The sequence below is a fragment of the Erigeron canadensis genome, chromosome 4, assembly GCF_010389155.1.
Source record: "Erigeron canadensis isolate Cc75 chromosome 4, C_canadensis_v1, whole genome shotgun sequence".
Taxonomy (NCBI): Eukaryota; Viridiplantae; Streptophyta; class Magnoliopsida; order Asterales; family Asteraceae; genus Erigeron; species Erigeron canadensis.
Genome location: NC_057764.1, coordinates 45014103 through 45038271, shown reverse-complemented (window position 1 = coordinate 45038271; position 24169 = coordinate 45014103). Strand labels below are relative to the sequence as shown.

Here is a 24169-nt window from a genome sequence, read left to right as displayed (position 1 = left end):
AATGTAATTACGAATTAGTGGATGATAAAAAAAAAGTCACTTAACGCAGTTTTTTTTATTAATGAAAAAGCCTCAGCCTTTTCATTTTGTTGATTCTGAAAAATGAAAAATGATACACTCATTCACAGTACGACTTGGACAGATCCAAATTTACATAACGTACGTATCAAATTCTAGTCTATATCAGTATATCCTATCTATTTGGACTCAAATAATTATACAACTAATACTAAGTCTGTACTCTCCTTCAAAATTCTATCTCAACGCTACTCAGATAATTATACAACCATTCCACGTCTGTTTTAATTCCGTATAGGCACTTCTCTCTTTGATATTCAGTCTAACCAATCTATTCTTTATAATATCCACAATTTGCTTCAGTAACTTATTTGGATTTTGTACCTTGGTAAAAATTCTTGCATTTCTTTCATTGGAATTCACATATACATAAGCAGCAAGACATGGTTTCTGCACTACACTCATGATAGTTTTGTTATTCTTTTTATTCCAATACCCGCCACATTGTAGGAGCAATTGATCCCCCCATTACTTGCTTCATTTTATTCCAAGTAGTATATTTTGAATACTCAGCAACATAAACAAAATGTGCTAAGATTAAAAGTTGTAATTGTAACATATTACTATTCAATTCTTTATGTTTGATTCAAGCTAGATCCAAAGTATAATACTACGAGTAATAATTTTTAACTACAAAGCCAAACCAAAACTCGTGTTAGACGATTAAAGTTGATTTACATCTCAGCTTATATAAATATTATACTTAACAATAGGTTTAGCATTTATTGGACTAGTCGTAATAAATTTGCTAATAAGGCCAAAACCCTCCGTTGTTGGTTCTCAAATCGTGGAAGGGAAAATGATATTTGTAATTCTAACACATATATATATGTTTTAATTTAATGACCGGTACAACGTGTTATGAAAATTATTACTCGTAGTATTATACTATTATACAGTGAATAAATAAATCAAATATTATTATTTTTGTAATGAATATCCATTTCCTTTTTGTAAGTAAAAGTAAAACAGCATTTGGGCCCACTACGTCAGAGATCCAACATTTGTTCCCTCCCTCGCTCCACCACCATTTCCTTGCTCAATTTTTAGCACTCGCCGGAGATTCTCCGATCACCGGGATCTTTCGCCGCCCTTGACATTTATATTTTATAAAACAAATCGACGTTTCAATTTAGGGTCTAAAAAGATCAATAATAATATAACATTCTCACTTGAGACTACATCACAGATCACACATATATATACTCTACATCGATAGGAATAATTTAGTCCAGTATATATATAATAATAAAGAAATATAAAAATAAAATAATATGCCTTCAAGAAGGCGGAAGGGTGGCGGTGATTCCAAGAAAACAACATCTGGGAGTGGGCAGAAACAAAATATCGAAATAACTAGGAAATCATCAGAAGAAGAAAAAAGAAAAGAGAAAGAGAATAGTACGAGTAATAAAGAGAAATTGAAGAAAGAAAGGAGGAGGTGTATAGACGGGTGTTGTTGGATGATAGGATTGATATGTTCGACCTGGTGGTTTTTATTGTTTTTATACAATGCAATGCCCGCATCCTTTCCACAGTATGTGACTGAAGCCTTCACGGGTCCCACGCCCGACCCCCCGGGTCTCAAGTTACATAAACAGGGCTTCAAAGCCAAACATCCGGTTGTATTCGTGCCCGGGATCGTTACCGGTGGGCTTGAATTGTGGGAAGGACATCCTTGTATGGATGATTTGTTTCGGAAAAGGCTTTGGGGTGGCACCTTCGGTGAAGTTTATAAAAGGTCGGCACCTCTTTCTTTTCTTTTCTTCTTCTGTTCAGTACTAGTATTTCTATAATTATTATTTACATCTATCTAGTATCTATCTATCCATCTATCATTGCTTGCTGTTTTAGTAGTAATATTACATTTACGGAATGCCTTGTTGCGTTAGCTGTCTAACTACAACTTACCTTTTTAATTATGGAAGTCTAATCTCGTATATGTATATTTGTTTGTTTATTATACCATCACTACAATAAATATTAAAAGGAAAATAATAGAATAAAATTAAAATTTTTTTTAACAAAAATCTGTTGCCTAATAATGATGGATTCTCATCTTTTACAGTCATTTTACTATTACTTTAGTTATGCTTTGATAATATGAAAAAGGGGCTGTTTCAAATATAAGGCCATAGACAATTATGTATTAACATATTGGGATTCATGGAGGGGGCTTGGCACCTGCCAGCCACTGCCACTCCCTCCCTCCGCCACTGCGCCATGTTTTACATCACTTCACCATGGCCCATGTGAGTAGTTATTCCGTATTGCATAATTATAATTATTTTTTCATATATACACATAACATCGTCATTCATCATCAATAATAATAATACGTAGTAATAACCATGAGCACCTAACCTAACTAAATTAGTAGATACTATTCTTTGCACCCTGTTTAGAGTTGTAGACTTTAGCTCAAAGGTTGGTGGGCTCATAAAGATTTGTATTAATTACTGTATTAGGTATGTATGGACCATTAGGAATCTCATTTCATTGTCTTGGCAGTAGTAGGTTTTGGAAAGTGAATATGACATGAGTTTGAAGAACGGATAAATCGTTTGGTATTATGGGCAAAATATAAAAAAAATATACATATATGCACATATTTAGCATGATACAAGCTACACACTTGCATCTATTAATTATAGAAACTTGGAGATCAAGGTTTAATTTTTGAGAAAATTGAACAAGGAAATGTACGGCATTAGAACTATGATTATCTTCAGATTCTTTACTTTTAAAGCTCGGATGAGTGTTTAATCACCATTTTCAAAATTTTAATTATCTATTATTTATCATCTGTAGGCCCTTGTGTTGGATTGAACATATGTCACTGGATAATGAAACTGGTCTAGATCCTCCGGGTGTAAGGGTCAGGCCTGTCTCTGGACTAGTGGCAGCTGATTACTTTGCTGCAGGTTATTTTGTATGGGCAGTTTTGATTGCCAATTTGGCTCGCATCGGATATGAGGAGAAAAACATGTATATGGCTGCTTATGATTGGAGGCTTTCGTTTCAAAATACCGAAGTATGTTTCACATAAGTACATTTATAAATTTTGGCACTTATTTCAACAGTTGTTCACTTTTGGGTGATTTTGTCAAAATTATAATAACCAGGTACGAGATCAAACCCTAAGTAGGATGAAAAGCAATATAGAACTCATGGTAGCTACAAGTGGTGAGAAGGTGGTTGTAATTCCACATTCTATGGGCGTTTTGTACTTCTTGCATTTTATGAGATGGGTTGAAGCACCAGCACCAATGGGCAGTGGAGGTGGATCAGATTGGTGCAATAAGCATATAAAGGCTGTAATGAATATAGGTGGACCCTTTTTGGGGCTTCCAAAAATAGTTGCAGGACTTTTTTCTGCTGAAGCCAAGGATATTGCTGTAGCCAGGTACTACAAATATTTTCTTTTCACATAAACCTGTTAGAGGAAGACTTTCTGCACACTTAAAGTTATGATTGTTATAAAATCAAATATTATCTTTAACATCCGTTATATATAGCTGCTTATCTTAGTCTAACGAGTCACTAAAACATAACCTTCAAAATACAAGTTCTAACATCCACTAAACTGCCCAAGGAGTATTTTTTATGTAGATATGTTGTTCATAAGTTCCTCTATGTTGGCCATACTATCTGTGCAGAGCTGTTGCACCTGGTGTTCTAGATTTGGATATATTTGGTTTTCAAACGCTACAACATGCTATGAGGATGACACGTACATGGGATTCAACAATGTCATTAATACCGAAAGGTGGGGACCTCATATGGGGCACGCTCGATTGGGCTCCTGAAGCAGACCATGATTGTGCTGTGAAGAAAGTAAAGAAAAATGATACTCAAGCAGTGGATGAAAATGATGTGGGAATTGGTGATGTTAAATCTCTTAATTATGGGAGAATAATATCTTTTGGGAAGAATATTTCTGAAATACATTCATCAAAAGTTGAGAGGGTGGAGTTCAAGGTAATCTTTAAATTGCAAGTTAGTCTGTTATGCATTTAGATTCTCATGTAAGAATTGGAAATGTAGGATGCTGTGAAGGGTAGTAATTATGCAAACAGATCATGTAGAGATGTATGGAATGAGTACCATGAAATGGGAATTGGGGGTATCAAGGCTGTTGCAGATTACAAGGCTTTTACGGTTGATTCTGTTTTGGAACTTCTGCGATTCGTAGCTCCAAGGATGATGAAGCGCGGTGGTGCTCATTATTCTTATGGAATAGCTGATAATTTGGATGATATAAAGTACAAGCATTATCAGCACTGGTCAAATCCCTTAGAATCCAGGTTAGTTTCTTTTGACATCTATTCTGCTATCGGTCAACCTCCTTTTTATCAGTGGTTAACAACTTATGGTTAACAACTTAACATTGAGGTGGCAAAATGGACGGGCTGTGTAATGCGCTAAAATGTTTATAAGTTGAAGCAAATTAGGTCAGTTGAGTTGGAGTGCCAACAGTTTTGTCCCGTCTTTTGAGTTTTCTAGATAATTAATGTGTTTAAGGAGTTGGAGTAGAATAATATGTCGTTCAAAAAAATGTGTTCTTTGTATTTTGATTGTATGTAAGTTTTAACTAACGTTTTTTACATTTATCTTCTCTAGTCGACAAGTGTTTTGGTATTTGAATTTTCGATTGTTTCCATGGTTTCTTTGTAGACTACCAAATGCCCCAGAAATGGAGATTTTTTCAATGTATGGAGTTGGTTTACCCACCGAAAGATCATATGTGTATAAGTTTAGTCCGGCTGCTGAGTGTTACATTCCTTTCCAGATCGATACCTCAGCTGAAGGTGGAAACGATCATGGTTGTTTGAGAGCCGGGGTTTATTCTGTTGATGGGGATGAAACAGTTCCCGTTCTAAGTGCAGGTTTTATGTGTGCAAAAGGTTGGAGAGGTGGAACACGATTTAATCCATCGGGAATTAAAACGTATATAAGGGAATACAACCATGCCCCTCCAGCAACGCTATTGGAGGGAAGAGGAACACAAAGTGGAAACCATGTTGATATAATGGGAAATTTTGCATTAATAGAAGATATCATTAGAGTGGCAGCAGGAGCTACGGGAAATGAGTTGGGAGGAGACCAAGTTTACTCTGATATTTTTAAATGGTCAGAAAGGATCAAGTTACAACTGTGAATACAAATGGTGAGTTGTATAAAACATATCTTGTTCTCATAGTCAAGGTTACTTTCACCCAACTTGGGTGTGTAACAATATCACCTTCACTTCCCCCTTCATATATACCTTAAGAGTGTTGATATTTCAGGGCTGCCTGTCAAAATGGGTCAGTTTTGGTGAAATATTGGGCTGCCAATCAAAATAGGTCAGGTTTGGTTCACCTGCCCCTTGTTTTTTTTTTTTCCCTTCAGAATTTTATAAGGAAATTAATGAAAATGTTTAGCGAGTTGAACTGTAAAATGTGTTTTCTTTTTATATATAGAAAAGCTAATTTTTGGACAACTTTCGACCTGTTTCATCTTGATCCCTAAGTTTTTTGAATTCAGCTTATTTGACCAGTTTTAGATGAAGTATAACATGTTTAAGTTGGCTCAAATTCCCATCGAAAGTATACCTACCTTAAATTATTTTCCATGAAAATCATCAATCGATTTCTGGTTTACTCTTATCTCTAGGTTATGATCCTCTGGATGCTAAGTCCGAAGATTAAACGTGACAATAATCAGATTAATCTGCTTTGTAGTTGATATACAAAAAAGGAAGTGAGGGTTCAGAAGTTGGTGATAGTCAGATTCGGATGAGAGATACATGTTTTGAATCGAGGTTGCCCTTGTGGAGGATGATCTGGTGTAGAGAGATGTAGCCATTTTTGCAGCTGTTTTTCCCAGAAGATTTTGGTTTAAAACGTAAGCATATAGATTTAGCCAGCAGGATTGCATGTATCTCATTAGCTACAGTTTAGATTGTTATCATAAAACAAGATTCCTAAGCAGCAAATATTTGATTTTCGTGTCACAAAATACAAACTCGGCGTATATAATACGAGTGATGTAGATATTTTTTGTCCCATAACCAAGGACCATTCATTGATGGAATGCAGTCAGTTGATCACAAGTTACATGACGAGTGAATAACTTTTCAAGGCATGTTATAGAACAGATAATGCAAACCTTGATCTTTTGCATATTTTGGTCATGGGTAATTATAGATATATTTTATAAGTAAATTAATGCAATGCGTTGCATGCGTAAACAATTAGTATAATATTTTGTAAATATACGACTCACATTATATGTGTTAAAGGGATAATATAAGGCATAAGCTTAGACGATACTCATACCAAAAATACTTAAAACTTTGTAAGAGGTTTTACATGGGTAAGTGCTTATATCTCTAACTTCTCATATAATTTAGTAAATTTGGAGCAGCATACCTCTGCATATATCAATAGTTAACTTTCATTAAATTATCAATTAAGGTATTTTTTTCTTTATTAATTTAAGAACATAACTTCTTTTTAGTTAAAAAAAAGGAGCTTGTTCCTATTCATTTTTGTGTATCTATTCATGGTAACCCGTTAAAGTGCGCGAGCTAACCATTTTAGTGTACTCAAACGGATGAATCTATTTTTTCTTTATCTTGTCGGTAGATGACATTAAAATCTCAAATGGAAGACGACACTTCGAACTGGCTTAAGGTGATTCCGATCTTTGGGTTGCGACAAACTATGAATGCTAAGACCTACCGATGTGTTCTATGCTATTCGCTAGGTGTCCTATTTATTTAATTTTATTTTTTTTAATTTCAAATGTCGTGCTCAGCTTGTTCCATGGTATTTTTTTAGGGGTATTTATGAGGACCATGTTGTATCATGTGTTGATATTATGGTATCAAACACCGGCATAAAGTAAGGTGTGACACCTTGGCTGACATTTGTTCTCGGTCTGGGATTTCAGCTCGTAAAGAAGTTGATATTGGGTTTATTGGAGATAAGGACAACCCCTTACGCCCAAGTGATATATTGCTTTACTTATGGATGGACTCCTTGATATATGCATTGATTGAGAGGGTCATCACCTTTGACGCAAACTTGTATGATTGACTAGTGCCTGATCGTGCGGTGGTTGACGCTGCACAACGTAAATGGAATAATAGAAAAATGATTATACTCATAATAAAAATTAAACTAAAAATTCTCTTAAAACTTTAAAGTTGTGACATGTAATTTTATTAATTCTTTTTTCTAATCTTCTTAATTAATTTTGCTATTTATTTATTTTTATTTATTTTTTTTTCAATCTTTTTTTTATTTGATATTTAGGATATTTAGTTTAGAAAATTAATCATTTTCCATAATAATAATATTGAAAAAAGAATCCGATAGATTGATATTCCCTTTGCTTTCCAGCGTCGCCTGTTATCAAGGTGGCTCGCTCTAGTAATCAATCTTTCTGTTTAATTAAATCACACAAGTCTCTCGCTCGCTCTCTCTCTCTATATATATATACTACACAAAAAAAAAAAGAAAAAAAGAAGGAAATTCCGTGAGAGGGAGAGAGTGATGGTGTCGTATCTGAGCTTGGTGATGTACGGAGTAGGCGGAATAGTGGTGGCCGGGATGGCATTATTAGTTGCGTTTCAGGAGAAACTAGTCTACGTTCCTGTTTTGCCTGGTCTCACCAAATCCTATCCAATCACGCCTGCTCGATTGCGTATGATTTACGAAGACGTTTGGCTTACGTCATCCGATGGCATACGTCTTCACTCCTGGTTCATCAAGTTCTCTTCTGATTGTACAGGTCCTTCTCTCTCTCTCTCTCTCTCTATATATATATATATATATATATATATAATGCATATGTTTATATAGGTTGTGTGAATTTTAGTTTTTTTTTTTTTTTTTTTTTTGTGTTGGTGAATTAGGGTTTTAATTTTGTGTTGATTAACAGCATTGAACAATTATTGAGTGAGGATGATTAGGGTTTGTGAGAGTTAAATCTTGGTTTTCATTTGAAATGAGTTGGTAGCCAACATAAATTTATACGTTGCGGCAGATAACAGCGTTTTTCATATTTAAGTTAGTGTTGGATGGGGGAATTTATTTTATATTTTATCTTGTTTTGAACATTTGCTTGCAGCTGGCCTGTATTACATAGTAGGACTAGTGTTACAAACAATAAGATGCAAAATCGGAGATCCCACTTACAAGGGTGTCTGTTTTGAAATGAGCTCAGCTCATCACCTGCAGTTTATACACTTCTGTGGGGAAGGGATAGGAGGTTACAAGGGTGTCTGTTCTATAAATATGATATTTCATCTGTCGTTTGTCTTGGGGTAAACGCTAGGTCAAAATAGGCCAAGTTGATGATGTTTTATTAATAGAATACGATGACAACTTTTGATGTAGCACATAGTGACGAAGGGTAATGGGTAGGTGCTAAGGTTAAAGCTGTTGACGATTAAAAGATGGTCCATGCAGCCACTTATTAGATGGTATAATTTTGTAGAGATCAAGAAGTACAAGTAGAAGTTAAAGAATAAGGTTAGATAGAAGAAACTTATCTATTTCTTAACAATGCAAGATATTTAAAGGTTTACCAATTCAACTTATTTACTAGGGGCCAAACTCTTCTCTTGCTCGGTTGCTCCTGCTCGATAAATATAGTCAACTTTTTATTACTGTAAGTTTAGATTATTTGGAATTGTTCGTAGATATACTTGTCCTTGCTGTCAATCTTCATTATAAAGTAGCCTTGGTATAAAATTGGGAGAGTGGGACATCAACTGTTATCGGGATGTAGGTGCTCTCTACTACAATAATTTGGAACCCTTCTACGTTTGCCTTTCCTACTAAACGAAACGAAAAGCAAAGTATGAAGTACACCCATTTTGGATATGTAATTAAATGTATGCTTTTTGTATATATTTGCAGGCCCAACTATTCTATTCTTTCAAGAAAATGCTGGAAGTATCCTTTTCGTTGCTGATATACTATTTTTTATAAAATGTTACCAATCTCGCAGTTATTTAACTTGAATTTGTCTTGGTTTTATTCTAAGTGTTGGTGGATAATTGGAAAACTTGACTAATGAACCCACAGATATTGCACATCGTCTTGAGATGGTGCAGATAATGTTACAAAACCTGCGCTGTAACATTTTTATGCTTTCTTACAGAGGGTATGTTGTTTTTGCATATGTCTGCAGCCATCTTTTGAGCCATTTGTTAATGAGCTAGCATAATGGTCTCTGATACCACCTGATGCAGTTTTTCTTAGCAAACAAATGGCTCAAACACTAAAGATTAAATCAAAGACCATAATTGAACCAAAGGGTTCTATGAACACAAGTTCTTTAAATCAATAAAAATCCAAACTCTCTCACAATAGAAAAACCCTACAGTATATAAACAAAAACAGTCCTAAACAAACTAGGAAACATATAATATATAAAATAAAGTCTAAAAACAGATAACCTTAACATAAATAAACTTAAGTTAATTTATTTCTCACCAAAAAGCACATCCTTGTCTCCATGAGCTGACTGTTAATGAGCTAGCATAATTGTCTTGACCCAATGGGTCTGCCATTGCATCAAAACCTCTCTCTTCCGATCAATTTTTTTATGTCTTAAAATTGATTCCTCATTGTCTTGCAATCTTGTTTTGATTCTAGCAGCAGTTTGTTCTGCTCTCCTAACCTATTATCCTTTTGTTTTTGGTATTGTTTGAATGAATAGATATGGTGCTAGTGATGGTTATCCTTCTCAACAAGGAATCACGAGGGATGCTCAGGTTTTCTTTTAGCCAGTACTTATTCATGATTTTTTCTATCCTGAAATTTTTGAAGCTGTATTGCTTTCCATTTTGACTAGGCTGCTCTAGATCATCTCAGTCAGAGGACAGACATTGACACTTCTCAAATAGTAGTTTTTGGAAGGTCTCTTGGTGGCGCAGTTGGTGCCGTGGTTGCCAAAAACAATCCTGATAAGGTATCTCCCTTATGAATTATTACTGATTTGTTAGTTTCTATCCTGAATCAAAGATGAGTAGAGGCCATATCTTTATTAGGTTTAGAAGAGCCCATATCTTTTCTATTTTTATTTCTGGATCTGGGGTACTATCATTGATTTATCCATGGTTTTTGAGAAACATCAGAGACTCAAGAGGAGACTTGTTGATATGTTAAAAGGACTTCTAGGGAAGGTTGTTAAGATCCCAACCTTAATGAACTGAAATTTGTGTATTCTGCATAGGATCTCTGCATACATAGGACTGTGGTAAGGATTGCAGATTGACTTTAGGATACTAAGTTCTCGAGGTAATACCATTTTACTGGCTTGAATCACAATAAGTTTTGTTTTACAAAATGTGTTAACATCATCAAAATGGTAAGTGGTGGTGCTTTTCAACAGTTTAACACTCTAAAATCTGTAATTCTATTATACTAGTTTAGTAATATTAAAATATATTGTAATGCACTATTGCTATCATGTGTCATAACTCATACAAAATTACAAGTGGTCTTTGAAATGAATTACAACATATGGAAGATACCAGGACATTTTAGTAGGGTCATCAGTTCTGATCCAATCTTACGGAAGCAGTTTGATCTCGAGTCAGATCTTAATCTTCAGAGTCTTGTATCAAGATGTTCATGCATCCCAAAATCAACTAATTTTGTAGTCATGGTAAGTTCTCTTGTGGTTGAACTGATGGTAGTGTGATTAGGCTGAGTATAATAATGTAATTTACAATACTAGCCATCTACTCTTTTTGGTTGACTAAGAACCCCATTACGCGGGTGTAGTTTATTGTGTGAGCTGTGAGGAGAATGATGATATGATTGTGGGTATACATGGAAAAATGGAAATTTCAAAAGATTGGAATCAAGATTTTCTGAAGGGATTCTAGGGAACAAGAAGTACAATGGCTCTAGGAGTCTAGGGGAGGAGATGCAGGGTGCACCTAAGTGAACAAACTACTATGGAGGCCTTCATCTTTCGACTTTATATACGGGTCTTAACTTTAGGACCCATAGCACAGCACGGTAAGGATGAGCGAGCCACCACCCGAAAATCCTGTGTGCTACTTTTATGATGAATTGAAATAACCTAAGAAATTAATATGCAAGGTAGATGCTTTTTGAAGAAGAAAAAAATATGTAATGACATTAGATTTATGAATTTCATATTAGTTCGTCGAAAATTAGGAAGGCTTATCGCAGTATAGCAGATAGGATATGTACATTTATATGCTTAAACCATTAATGAACCTCATATGCTTCTAGTTGTGTATTAACAATATCACTTTAGGACCCAGCTGATGGTTCTCAAGCTGAACAAATGGACTGTGGGAGACTTGACTTTTCTGCAAATTAATTCTATGGAAAAATCAGCAAAATCATAGCAAGATGTGTCAGGACAAGTAAATGTGCTTTGTTCTACTCACTTGTAACTGGTAAACCTGGGCTTCAAGCAAGCTTTCTAATGGAAGAAGCTATCAAATTTGAGTTTATATGTCTATCTCTACAATTTATGAATTTGGGATTTCATTAAATTAGCCTTTATATATTGTTTATTTTCTTGCCATGGTGAAGCCTCTTTAAGTTCTGAAATTCTGGTATTGTATCAATATGCAAACTTTCTAAAGTGTTGTGCCATTCGATCTTTCCGCCAAAAGAGCGATAACTATATAACTCATTATTCGTTCAAAATTTGTAGGTTGCTGCATTAATACTGGAGAATACTTTTACATCGATCCTAGATATGGCTGGAGTTCTACTACCCTTTTTGAAGTATTTTATTGGTGGAAGCATCTCCAAAGGCCCAAAAATTCTCAATATTGTTGTTCGCTCTCCCTGGAATACCCTTGATGTTGTTGGCCAGGTACCACTGTTAATTCCTGTTGGCACTTGTGAATTCATATAGCTTCTTAATATTTTAGATATATAGGATGTTTCTGGTGTACAAAAGGATTGGATGTTAGTTCTACTAAGCAGCTGTCTTATAAACTTTTGAAAATTACGTTCGTCGACTATAATGCAAAGCTGACAAGCTTAAAGATCTAGCATTCTCGGTAGTTTGTCACCTGGAACTACATTGTAACTTTTTATTAGTCTTCATTTAGTGTTAGCAGTGAACTCAAGCATGGCAATAGGTTTGATAATGTCTTATATTTAATGAGTGTGCTATTTTTCTTTACGAATTAGTGTTTGTAGGCGTATTGTTCTGGCAGCTTGCATTTCGTAACCATTTTCTCTTCGTACACAGGTTCAACAGCCAATTCTTTTCCTTTCTGGACTACGAGATGAGATGATTCCTCCACTTCACATGCAAATGTTGTACGCTAAAGCTGCTGCACGCAATAAACAGTGCACTTATGTAGAATTCCCTACTGGTATGCACATGAACACATGGCTTGTTGGTGGTGATGATTATTGGAAAACCGTCCATACATTTCTACAGCAACATGTTCTTGAAAAAGAGGGCCATGAATCACATCCTGATGAAACTGGTATGTCTTAAACACTCTTAAAACGTACTATTATTGGGGTCCATATATATGGTTACGAGTAAGTCGAGTCAAAACATTTACATTTGTTGCTAGCTGATTTCTTACTTGTTAGTGTGGCCCTTACTTTACTGACTTTTGTTGTGTGTGAAAAAAAAGAAATTTAATTGCAGATAAAGAAGGAAGTTGCAAAAAAAAAAAAATGGTTAAGTGGAAAAGTTATATCTTTTCATTAAACGAAATCAAGCCTTATATAGGCACTGAATACATAACTTACACACCCATGACTCCATAAATCATGCATCTGAAAACTACCCACTTACATACTACTACTAGACCTTACAGTACAATATGAATCTAAATGCAATGTGGATTGACCATTTCTTGACTCCTAAAAACAAGGAAATAGACTACATGGCAAAGACTCATTCAAACTATTAAACTTGCTAAATAACCAACCTAAACTTACTTAACATACTCAAAATAAAAAACTAGTCTCTTACTAATAAAAAGACACCTTGACTTGTTGACCCGAAATCAAGATTAACCCAACAATCACCCCCTTAATCTTGATATTGGTCTTGCTTGTTTCTCCTTTTGCCACTAACGAACGATCTTCAAACTTCTACTTGTTTTGGTTCGAACCCTCATTCTCGCTTACACCAATTCTCTTGCTTTCTAACTTGCTACATACCGGTATCTTGCTACTCTTGCTCTTTCTATGACGCGTCTCTTGCTACAAGCCGTACACATTTCCTTTCTTGCTCCACTTGCTGAACTTTCTAGCAACTTGTTGTTTTTCGGCTGCCACTCTTGATCACCAACAACACTCCAGGACCACCTTTGATTACTTACAATTCTTCTCCATGAAAACTACACCTTATGTACTCAACAAAATGTATATAAATGAAAACAAAAAATGAAGAAAACTTGTTGTGATATTTAAATATAGAACCAAATACCATGAAATTCTTATCCTCTTGGTTTAACCGTCCCATGGAATTGTTTGACATCTCATTTAGATCCTTTTTTCACCCTTTCTTTCAAGACCCACTTGCTTGTATATGTTCATATTATAGCCAAAACCTACTCTCCCTTCATCACTTCATGCATGAAATGCAAGACCTGCGGCTGTTTTTTTTTCAACCATCCCTCCAAGTCTTGATTGACAGCCATCATGATTCAGATCAGTGGCGGAGCCAGGAATCTATAAGAGGGGTGGCCAAATTAATAACGATAAATTTTACGGGTCAAAATTTGTGTATCAAAGCCAACACATCAATTATCTTTTTATGTTATATGCATTTATTAATATATATTATTGAGAAAGAGTAATTTATAATTAGTCATATATTGTTTAGTTAAGTTATAAGATGTTTTAGTTAAAGCTGAAGCTCTTTATTGATTGATCAAAAGATTTTTTCAAATTATATTCAATTAAAATATTTTTAGTTTTTTTATCCTGGAAAATATTCTAGTCACTATAGTAAGAAAAAAATATCTCTTATATAAATAAAGCAAGATTGTGATGACATCAATATTTTTTAAGAAAATCTTATTTGGCATCATTAGGCTTTTTCTTATTAATTATTTATGTTTTATCCAACTAATTTATGACATCATCTTTGAATTATAATTTGTAGTCCCTTCATTTGAAAGTTTTTAAAACTATCAAACCTAATGTAAAATAAGCCTAATGTTTAATAACATTTTTTTATGATGTAGTAAAGGTTGAATATTCTTTTTTCATTATAGCAACATTGATAACTTGCCACTAAAAATAGACATTTTTACCTTACGGGTTTTTCTATGCTTCATTATGATAATAGACATGTATTTACGAAACTTGTTTAGAATACCCGGGTTGAACCCGGGTTAATTAGCTAGTATATAGAAAATCCAAAATGTAGTTACAAGAAGAATTAAAATATATAAAGCTTAAAACTTCACATCTAAAATCTACACAGAGTAGTAGCATTAGACGAAACTTACTTTCTTGTAAACATAAACCTAAGGCAAAATATTTAAGGGGTTAAAATAATGAATATACTATATATCAAGGGTCAAAATGTGTATAGCAATATTAATAAGGGACCAATATTGTAAAAATAAAAAATCTACATCATCTTCTTCATAAAAACCTTATGTTCCTCTGCAACTTTTTCTTAACAAACTTTCACACAAGTCACAGACACTATGCAAGACTAAGTATAATATGTGTGAGTGGGGGTGGGCCTTGGCCAACCCTACCCCTGACATACCTCCGCCTCTGATTCAGAGGTCGCCAAGGATTTCATGCACATGTGGGTCTCCTCCTTTCTAACTGCTGCTACTTCTTTCTATCTGTTAATCACTAAATCGTGATTGATTTCTGTGTGCTTTCTCCCACCTTTTGCACCATTCTTTCACTTTCGTTTTGGTCGTGACTTGTGAGTTGTGACTTTCTTTCTTATTCTTCTTTCTTTGGCTTGTCTTTCTTTCTCACTTGCGAGGCCTCCTATCTTTCTTCTTGCTGTTCTTGCTTGCTTACTGCTGAAATGGATCAGCCTTTCTTTCTTGCTGTTTCAGCCCCTTCTAGCCATGGGGCTGCTTTCTTTCTCGACTCTCAAACCCGCAAACCGAGCCTTAAAGCTCTCTGATACAAGTGTTAGTGTGGCCCATACTTTACTGACTTTTGCTGTGTGTGAAAAAATGAAATTTAATTGCAGATAAAGAAGGAAGTTGCAACAAAAATGGTTAAGTGGAAAAGTTATATCTTTTCATTAAACGAAATCAAGCCTTATATAGGCACTGAATACATAACTTACACACCCATGACTCCATAAATCATGCATCTGCCCCACGTACTAAAACTACCCACTTACATACTACTACTAGACCTCACAGTACAATATGAATCTAAATGCAATGTGGATTGACCACTTCTTGACTCCTAAAAACAAGGAAATAGACTACATGCCAAAGACTCATTCAAACTACTAAACTTGCTAAATAACCAACCTAAACTTATTTAACGTACTCAAAATAAAACTAGTCTCTTACTAATAAAAACGACACCTTGACTTGTTGACCCAAAATCAAGATTAACCCAACATTACTCTTGTGTTCTTTTATATCTGGGTTTTTTGTTTTCAACGGCGAAGACAATTTTATTGAAATTTTTTTAGTGAGAAGTCATGGATAATAAGCACCCACAACAGCATAATAACAAAACAACCCTGACCTGAATATTCTCTTATGTCCGGTGATTGTAAGTTTCATTTTTTTTTTTTTCAGATTCTGAAACACGGTGACCAACTTCGATGAAGACAATGTGCAGCAGTGGTAACTCATCCACCAATGGGACTCATAAACAGCTCTACTATTTTCTTTGTCGAAATTGCAGTGGCCAAAAGGTGGTGATTATGGGTAGATTTTATAGCAGTATTCAGGAACAAAAATGTTTTCAGTTAACAACATTTTGGTGTTGCAGAGATATTGCTGCTTTGTGGAAGCCATGTGACTCCAAAACTCAGCTTGAGATTAGAAAATACATCCAACGTTTTTGTGACCTTTTGTATGAAATGTCTGAATTTGTATTGCATCTTCAAATCCTCGTCTTATAACTGCTAATTCGTTGATCCTGATGAAGTGAAACTCTTGTGATGAGAGAAGATTGTGTTATATCGTCATATTATTATATTATTCAACCACTATATAATTATTGTGTGTTTTATGGTGTCATTATTTTTTAATGGAAACTTGTGTCTTATAGTAAACATAATAATAATTTTTTGTGTGATGATATAACGGCATTACCGATAGGCTTCTGCATAGATCCAGGCATTCCATCTTCCTTTTTTTCCCCTCATATCTTACTCCCAACCCATCCTTTTATATCAACTTAAAAATATTTAAAGTTTTGTTAACAACATATTTTTCACCTATATCTCACACCGCAATATACGTCATTTTTAAAAAACGCTATTTGGAAACAATTCATTGCCCACAAAAGGCAAAAAGATACTCACACCACACACTTTGCCGTGTGGTAAAGTTTGCCACACAACTCCAAAAAAGTGTTGGTGGCGGTGTTATTGCATGGTAAAGTTTGCCGCATTGATGTTCAAACAGATGCCAATACTCTTGTGCTAACATAAAACAAAAGTGTTGGTGGCGGTGTTATTGCATGGCAAAGTTTGCCGCATTGATGTTCAAACTGATGTCAATACTCTTATGCTAATATAAAACGTCTGTTTGTTTGAAGTCCTTTAATAATAAATAAATAAATAAATGTAGAAATACACATTTTTGAGAAAGATTGTTTGGTATGATGGAATGATAAAAGGAACATAAAAAACGAATTACTTCTTGTGCTTGTTTTACCAAAAGAAAGAAAATATCATTGCACTATTGCATTTTCTTTCTCTAGTTTTCATTCTCTAAAATAAGTAAAGAATGAATGAAAATTTTCATAAGGAGTTTTTCTCACTTTTGAGTTATGTGTGAATGAAAAAAATGAATGGGCATAATAGGTGTCAGCATGTGATTTGCACATTCAATCATATTTACATCCAAAAAAAGTTTTCATAATTTTCTTCGAGGCAATGACGGTTCACTCTTCATTGTGCATTATTGTCATAGCGATTATCTTTTTAGTTACCTCACCATCATTTTGCATGGTTGATCTTGCAAATCATCAAGATGTCTATCTTCTTCCAATAATTTTTCTTTTTTTACCTTTGATTGAGCTGCCGATGCTACTATTAGAAATTATATATACCTGGGCAAGTTTGACCAATAAAAAATATGAAGATTTAATCGAAAATCAGAAAACATATCGACCATGATTATCTATAGATTCACGATACACCGATTGTTGATTTATATAACTATTTTTCATATATTATTGACCAAAATTATATCATGATAAATTATATTTAAATGAGTTGAAATGGAAGAACAAAAGATGCTTGCCTATTTCTCATTCTTAAATTTTATACCAAACAATTGAATTGAAATCCTTTCTTTAAATCCATTCTCATTCACATCATTTCCATTATTCATAACAATTCTATTCTCTATGATTTACTAGGACCAAACGTCCGACTCTTATATATCATTTGAGTCATTGTCTATCTATTAAAAATAATCAAATAAATTGTACCAACTATATATCTAACGGAAGTTCATGGAAGTTCTTAGTTTATCGGGGAAAAAAGAGCAAAGCAATGTTAAATGATTTGCTTCCAACTATTACAGTACAATACAACAATTTTGATTTTTTTTCACAACTTAGTTTAGTTATGTTGATTCGTTAGAGCATCCACAATGGTAAAAAAATTTTCTAATAGCTATTAACAAAAAAGTTTTTACTCTAATGGTAAAAGCTTGAAACTAGCATAAAATTCTTTAAATTGTAATTAAATATGTAAGAGATAGAATGCAACAACTTGAAGTTTTATAAGCCATTGCTAAAAAAGTCTTCACCCCACTGATAAAAAGACTTTATAAAAGTTTTTTGTAATAGTATCAAGGTTAAAAAAAGCTTTACAAAAATACCATTGGAGATGCTCTTAATTTTGGAGAAAATAACACTCATTTAATTTATTTTTTTACGATCATCCCATTTTTAGAGGAAATAAATATGACAAAATATAACTAAAAAATCTTTTCATTTTATTTCTTTCTTTTCTATTTTCTAAAAAAAAACTCAAACAAACAAATATATTTTAGAAATTCATAACGTTATCTCTCTTTTCTTTCTTAAAAATCCCCGAGAACATTGTGTTAACGTTGTGTTCTCGGGTTATTTTATAAAAGAAATGAAATGAAAAGAAAATTAGTGAATAGAAAAGAAAGAAGCAAGTTTCTTTCCGTTAGAATCATTTCAAAAGTGGTTGTAACATCCCGAAAGTTTTAGATAAATAAAATAAACCTTTATTATACTTTTGACATTAAAATAATTTCCTACTATTTAAAATTGAGTTACAGTGTTTAATTAGTTGAAACTTTAGTAGATAGCGGATATAATACCCACTTATTTTGTAAAGGGGCGTGGCACATGGAGAATGTGCGAGCCATATTTTCGTTGTGACTCATCTATCTTCTTTCTTTCTTTCACCATCCTCATCCTTCCTACCTCCAACTCCATTCTTTGTTTCTCAATCTTCAATTAAATCAAGCAAATTCTTCGAGTGAATAATAAGAATAATAAATTCAATCAAGAATTCAATAAGTGATAAATATATAATAACATAACATCTATTGTTCTAGCAAGAATATTTGAAGAAAAGAAAGGGGGAATAAATCAAGTTTGTTGCATGTTTCTATCTAGTGGAATCTCTGAAAGATTGAAGGTATTTTACCCATTTCAAATTAATTTGTTATTTGATTTTAGGGTTCTTGAAAGAGTTGGAATTTGGGGGTTTTCATAAAATTAAGCTTTATTGATTTGATTCCAATTAGGGTTTATGTTAGTGATTAAATTGGGGATTTTTAGTTAGAAAGCATATTTTTCTTGTGAGCTGTAGTAATTTGGTCAATTAGAGACCATACCTGGTTGTTGTCATATTTCCCATTTTTCATCCTTATGATTTTGTTGTCATTGAGTTAAGCTAATGATTTTAGTGATAATATGGTTGAAGATTTTTATTGTCAAAAGATGGAAATAATGATTTTGAGTAAAATGTATGTTATATGGCTATGTTGATGAGATAACGGAATGATGATTTTTAGTATAAAATGAGTTTTGGCCAAATTGATATGAATATTGAGATTAGATAAACCCATAGAAACTTAATGTCAATGTAAATTATGTAAAAGTTGGATTGGACATTGAGATGCTAGTAAAGATAGTAAAGTATGACTTGTTAGCCTTGTGTTTGAGGTAATTGAGTTGATGGCCTTATATGTGTAAATTGTGAATTATTGCTAGGTGGAAAGCAATATGATTGTTATGTGGTCGTCATGGATTTGGTTGTCGCGAAGGAGGTGAGTACTCTTGCATACGATTATATGTAAGTTGGGTCGATTACCATATGATGGTGGATTCCGTGTGTGGTAATCGATTTGGCGTTAGGGCCTAATTTGAGGTCGGGGCCTAATAACCCCATAGTTGAATTGGGATGAGGCCTAAGAACCTCTTGTTGAACTGAGATAAGACCTAAGAACCTTTTGAGATTATTGTTTAGCGTATATGGATCCATGTATGCGTAGTTAACGCAAATGTGAGTATGCAAGTGATGGTATGACGATGCAATTGGCTACATGTGAAAGTCCTTTGTGTGTTTTTGCCCTCCTTTGTGTGTATAAGCGTATGCAATAGTATTATACTAAGATTTGCTTACCAGTTGTTACCCTTTTTATAGGTTGTTCCGGATGTGGAAACAAAAATAAATGCTTGAAGATTGAAGTTGAATTGAAAATATTAGCTTTTGCGGTAATTGGCTTTGAACTAGTAGCTCTCGGTATAAAGATTTTATTTTGTGACTTCTTGGTTACACATGGTGTATTTCAGATTTGGTAAAGTTGTTCTTTTGTAAGTTAAATGTCAAAATGTTGTTTTGGGTCATTAGACAAAATGGGAAATGATCCCATTTTATGTTAAAATGACATTTTAGCAAATTGAAGTTTTGAAATGTTTGATTTAATAATAATGTCTTATTTGAGTCATGGAGTCTTGAATTCAAATAATTTGTATGGTGTCATGGTGCAAATGATGTATTTTGTCAAGTTGGGTAAAGGTAAACAACCCGTTTCGTTGTAAATGGTGAACTTGCTCAAATGAAAGTTGTTGAAATGTAGAGTCATGTATCTTTAACTCATTTGAAGTTTGGCAAATTGGTTTTTAGGTGTGGAAATGATTGGAGAAAGTTTTCTAAGTCTTTTAAGTGCTCATGTCGATTATAGTTTTTACTTCATCTTGGTTCTGAAATTTTTCTTAATCTTGGTTCTGAAATTTTACTTCATCTTGGTTCTGAAATTTTTTTCATCTTGGTTCTGAAATTTCTACATCTTGGTTCTGAAATTTTCTTCATTTTGGTTTTGAAAATTTCTTCATCTTGGTTCTGAAAGTTCTACATCTTGGTTCTGAAATTTCTTCATCTTGGTTCTGAAATTTCTACTTCTTGGTTCTGAAATTTTCTTCATCTTAGTTCTGAAATTTCTACATCTTGGTTCTGAAAAATTTTCATCTTGGTTCTGAAGTTTAGTTCATCTTGGGTATAAATTTTAATTCATCTTGGTTGGGAAATCTTCACATGAAACAAAATATATTTTCTTATTTTCGGGTTGAGTCATTTCAATGGTATGATAATTTTTACATCAAAATCTACTAGATTTTCATTTTCATTCTTTACACTTCTTTTGCTAAAAAAACTCAAAAACACAATATATTATAAAATCTCTTTGAATTATTTCCATTTCGATGTTAAATCAAACTTAAGCACATAGCGTTAAGGGTATGAATTAAAGTTTGTTGCGGGCAGTATAATAATTTCCCCTGTTTACGTTTTTATTTTCTTTAATGGAAAATGACAAATCCTTCTAACAAAATAGCCTAAAAATCCTCCTAATACTTTAAGAAGATGACATATGGTATCCACTAATTTTCTTTTCTAATCTTGCCCTTTGATTTTTCCACATGTCATCATCCAATAGTTAGAATAATTTTTTGGCTATTTTATTAGAAAGATTAATCATTTCCCCCTTTTTTTTTGAAAGGTGTATTTCGACTCAGACGTGGCTGAAGACAATTTTAACCAACTCTCGTTGGACCTCGCGAGATGCTGAGCATAAGCTGCAGTCTCTCAGCCCCCTCCTTGTGGAAAATTCCTAGATGGAAAACCCAAAAATTGTGTTAGCCGAGGCTCGAACCTACAACCTTAGGAGAAAACCACCGGGGGCCCACATATTTTCCCTTATTTAATATATATTTTCCCTTTTGAAAACAAAAAACCTTCACAAGCTCCAAATCCCTGTCTTTTTTCTCTCTATCTGTGTGTGTGTAAAAAACTAAAAATAGATATAAATCAAGGGTAACAAGTCCAATTGTTGCTCCAAATTATTAATTAATAAAATAAAATAATAATCATGAAATTAATTATGCTTTTACTTAATTAGTAATAATAATTAACGTTGTACGGCTATAAATAAATTTGTACATAAAGGAGAGAGGAATGGACGGCGGTGGTCGCGGTGGCGTGTACAATCCGAGAACCGTTGAAGAAGTTTATAGGGATTACCAAGGCCGTCGTAACGGATTGATTAAAGCCCTAACTACCGGTCCTCTTTTCTTCTCTTTCATTTTTTTTAGTTATCATCTAAATTTATTAGGGTTTTTTAACGGCGTGATTTTTTGTATTCATGCAGATGTTGGGCGATTTTTTCGCCAGTGCGATCCAAGTATGTATTTTTTATTTTGTTGCTTTTGCTTTTTTAAATAATTATTACCGACTGTATTGTTATTTGAGCGCCTAAAAAATATAATTAAAATGGGATTTATGTAATGGTTTTCAGATAAAGAAAACCTTTGCCTATATGGATTCCCTAGCGAGAAGTGGGAAGTTAACTTACCAGCAGAAGAGGTGCCCCCGGAGCTCCCAGAACCTGCCTTAGGTATTAATTTCGCCCGAGATGGGATGCCCGAAAGCGACTGGCTGTCTCTGGTTGCTGTCCACTGTGATGCTTGGTTACTTTCCGTTGCGTATTTCTTTGGTGCAAGATTTGGTTTTGACAAATCAGATAGGTATACTCAAATCTCCTTCTCCTTCTTCTATATTTACATAGCCTCCTTATTAGTCTATTTTTACCGTGTGTGTGTTTTTTGTTTTCCTTCCATGAGTAATCTCAATTGTTTATGCAGGAAACGTCTCTTTAGTATGATAAATGATCTTCCAACAGTCTACGAGGTTGTGGTTGGACATAACAATAAACAGACAGTGGCCAAGTCCTCAATTTCTAATCACAGCAGTACTAAATCCAAGTCCAACGCCCAAGGGGTAATAAAACGAAGCTACATACATCCTAGCTTTTTTTTTAATATGCGTCTTACTGCTTCTGTGCTTTTATAGAATATGATTATGCTCTGTATCCTAAACATAGCCTTAAACTTGCAGTTTCAGTTGCAGTTGTTTACACTTTTTTTTGGTGTTTCTAGTAACCATGTATCTGTATTTATGTGCGCTTATTAGATCACTCTCTGTTCTGTCTTTACAGTAGTGTCTATTTGCCTAGAATTTGTTAGTGTAGTTACACAACAATACACAGTAAGGAAGTTGTATGAATGAAATTTAACCTGGAAAACCATTGTTTTCTGTTTTATTATATTATCTTCTTATGGATCAGATGCATTTTTTCAGATATCTCCATTACATATTACTACATGATGTTTTAAAATTTAAATAATATGCTTTCCTAAATCTATATGCTCTAGTCAAATGTTGCACTACAGAGGGATTACTGCTTAACAGTTGGTCCTTTATGCTGTTTATACATATATGAAATATGTATTAATGCAATTTGTTGGCTACACATACAGATACTATCAACATTGGTGATGCGTAGTATTTATGATATATATTTTTATCTTATTTACATAGCATTGTTTATGCTTATCTATATTTATTTTATTGTGTCCAGAGGGGATCTGAACCCCTGCTGAAATATGCAAAGCTACAAGCAAAAGACGAAGAGGACGAATTGGAAGAAGAGGATGAAGACGGGGAGGATGATGATGAAGAGGATGAGCATGGGGATACTTTGTGCGGTGCGTGCGGAGAGAACTATGCCTCTGATGAATTCTGGATCTGCTGTGATATTTGTGAGAGGTGGTTCCATGGGAAGTGCGTGAAGATCACTCCTGCTAAAGCCGAGCACATCAAGCAGTACAAGTGTCCTTCATGTAGCAGCAACAAGAGACGCCCATAATATTTTAGGCTCCTAAGTGGTTCTGAGCTAACTGCTAGATCTGTTGCCTTATTTGCCTTGCCATGCAACAACCATCTGTTCTTTATTAACCATGCCTTTCTCACTAGTGAGTAGTTTCTTGATATGATTCTGAGTCTGTTCACTTGTGCGGTTCGTCTAGTATAATCTTTCTAGTAGTTGGACTTGTTGAGACTTAAATGTAGAGCTTTTTACTTAGGTATCAAACCCGTGGTGCTGGTAATCTTGGTATCAAACCCGTGGTGCTGCATTCTTGATAATCTGGATGGTTAGGTGTATCTTAAAGAATGATAAGTGCTGGCAATGTACATTATTTGGGGTCGTATTTGTATCTAGTTTCATATTGAACTCACCAGGGGGCCACGTGGATTACGTTGTGGTCTAAAGCTACAATCACTTATTTTTGCCACCATGATTTTGTGTTTGCTTTGGGTATAAATCTAGAATGTATGTTTTTATTATCTTATTTTAAAGCAGGTAATACATTTAGAGTGAAATTGCAGCAGGTCTTTTTGAATATGTCTATCTCAACTACTATGTGGAGAAATTCCTGGAACTTATATAATTTAACCAACTTACAAAATAAACAAAGGAGGTTACAATTAGGCAAATTAGTTTAACAATGACACTTACATAGAAGTCTTTTTTTTCTCTCCATCTTTTAAGGTTTAC

The 24169-nt window shown here is 34.0% G+C and overlaps 3 protein-coding genes and 1 long non-coding RNA gene across 10 annotated transcripts; all 4 read left to right on the top strand.

Moving 5' to 3' along the window:
* Positions 1-981: 981 nt before the first annotated feature.
* LOC122595117 (phospholipid:diacylglycerol acyltransferase 1-like) lies at positions 982-6130 on the top strand. 6 transcript variants are annotated; one of them, XR_006323193.1, is made up of 8 exons: positions 983-1819; positions 2890-3112; positions 3204-3484; positions 3738-4059; positions 4126-4385; positions 4756-5248; positions 5370-5426; positions 5805-6130. XR_006323193.1 is itself a non-coding variant. In XM_043767431.1 (7 exons), exons 1-6 carry the CDS (start codon positions 1353-1355, stop codon positions 5237-5239), a joined length of 2037 nt encoding a protein of 678 aa, XP_043623366.1. In that variant the 5' UTR covers positions 982-1352; the 3' UTR covers positions 5240-5248; positions 5805-6130. The 6 variants fall into 6 exon arrangements, 2 of the variants coding, with proteins under 2 accessions (XP_043623366.1, XP_043623365.1); XR_006323191.1 differs by having other exon boundaries at positions 5737-6130; XR_006323194.1 differs by having other exon boundaries at positions 5370-5431.
* A 1314-nt stretch (positions 6131-7444) lies between these two features.
* On the top strand, positions 7445-16281 carry LOC122596233 (alpha/beta hydrolase domain-containing protein WAV2). Of its 2 annotated transcripts, XR_006323301.1 has the most exons (9): positions 7445-7860; positions 8994-9029; positions 9162-9240; positions 9799-9853; positions 9934-10050; positions 11782-11946; positions 12331-12574; positions 15848-15966; positions 16044-16281. XR_006323301.1 is itself a non-coding variant. In XM_043768781.1 (8 exons), exons 1-8 carry the CDS (start codon positions 7623-7625, stop codon positions 15862-15864), a joined length of 951 nt encoding a protein of 316 aa, XP_043624716.1. In that variant the 5' UTR covers positions 7445-7622; the 3' UTR covers positions 15865-16281. The 2 variants fall into 2 exon arrangements, 1 of the variants encoding a protein (XP_043624716.1); XM_043768781.1 differs by having other exon boundaries at positions 15848-16281.
* LOC122596234 lies at positions 10127-11098 on the top strand. The gene is made up of 2 exons (XR_006323302.1): positions 10127-10749; positions 10869-11098. It is a non-coding gene; the product is annotated as an uncharacterized LOC122596234 (long non-coding RNA).
* Positions 16282-18820: 2539 nt separating the features above from the next.
* Positions 18821-23909, top strand: LOC122595298 (PHD finger protein ALFIN-LIKE 4-like). The gene is made up of 7 exons (XM_043767640.1): positions 18821-18909; positions 19921-19991; positions 21275-21835; positions 21923-21955; positions 22070-22298; positions 22416-22551; positions 23192-23909. Exons 3-7 carry the CDS (start codon positions 21730-21732, stop codon positions 23477-23479), a joined length of 792 nt encoding a protein of 263 aa, XP_043623575.1. The 5' UTR covers positions 18821-18909; positions 19921-19991; positions 21275-21729; the 3' UTR covers positions 23480-23909.
* Positions 23910-24169: the final 260 nt, after the last annotated feature.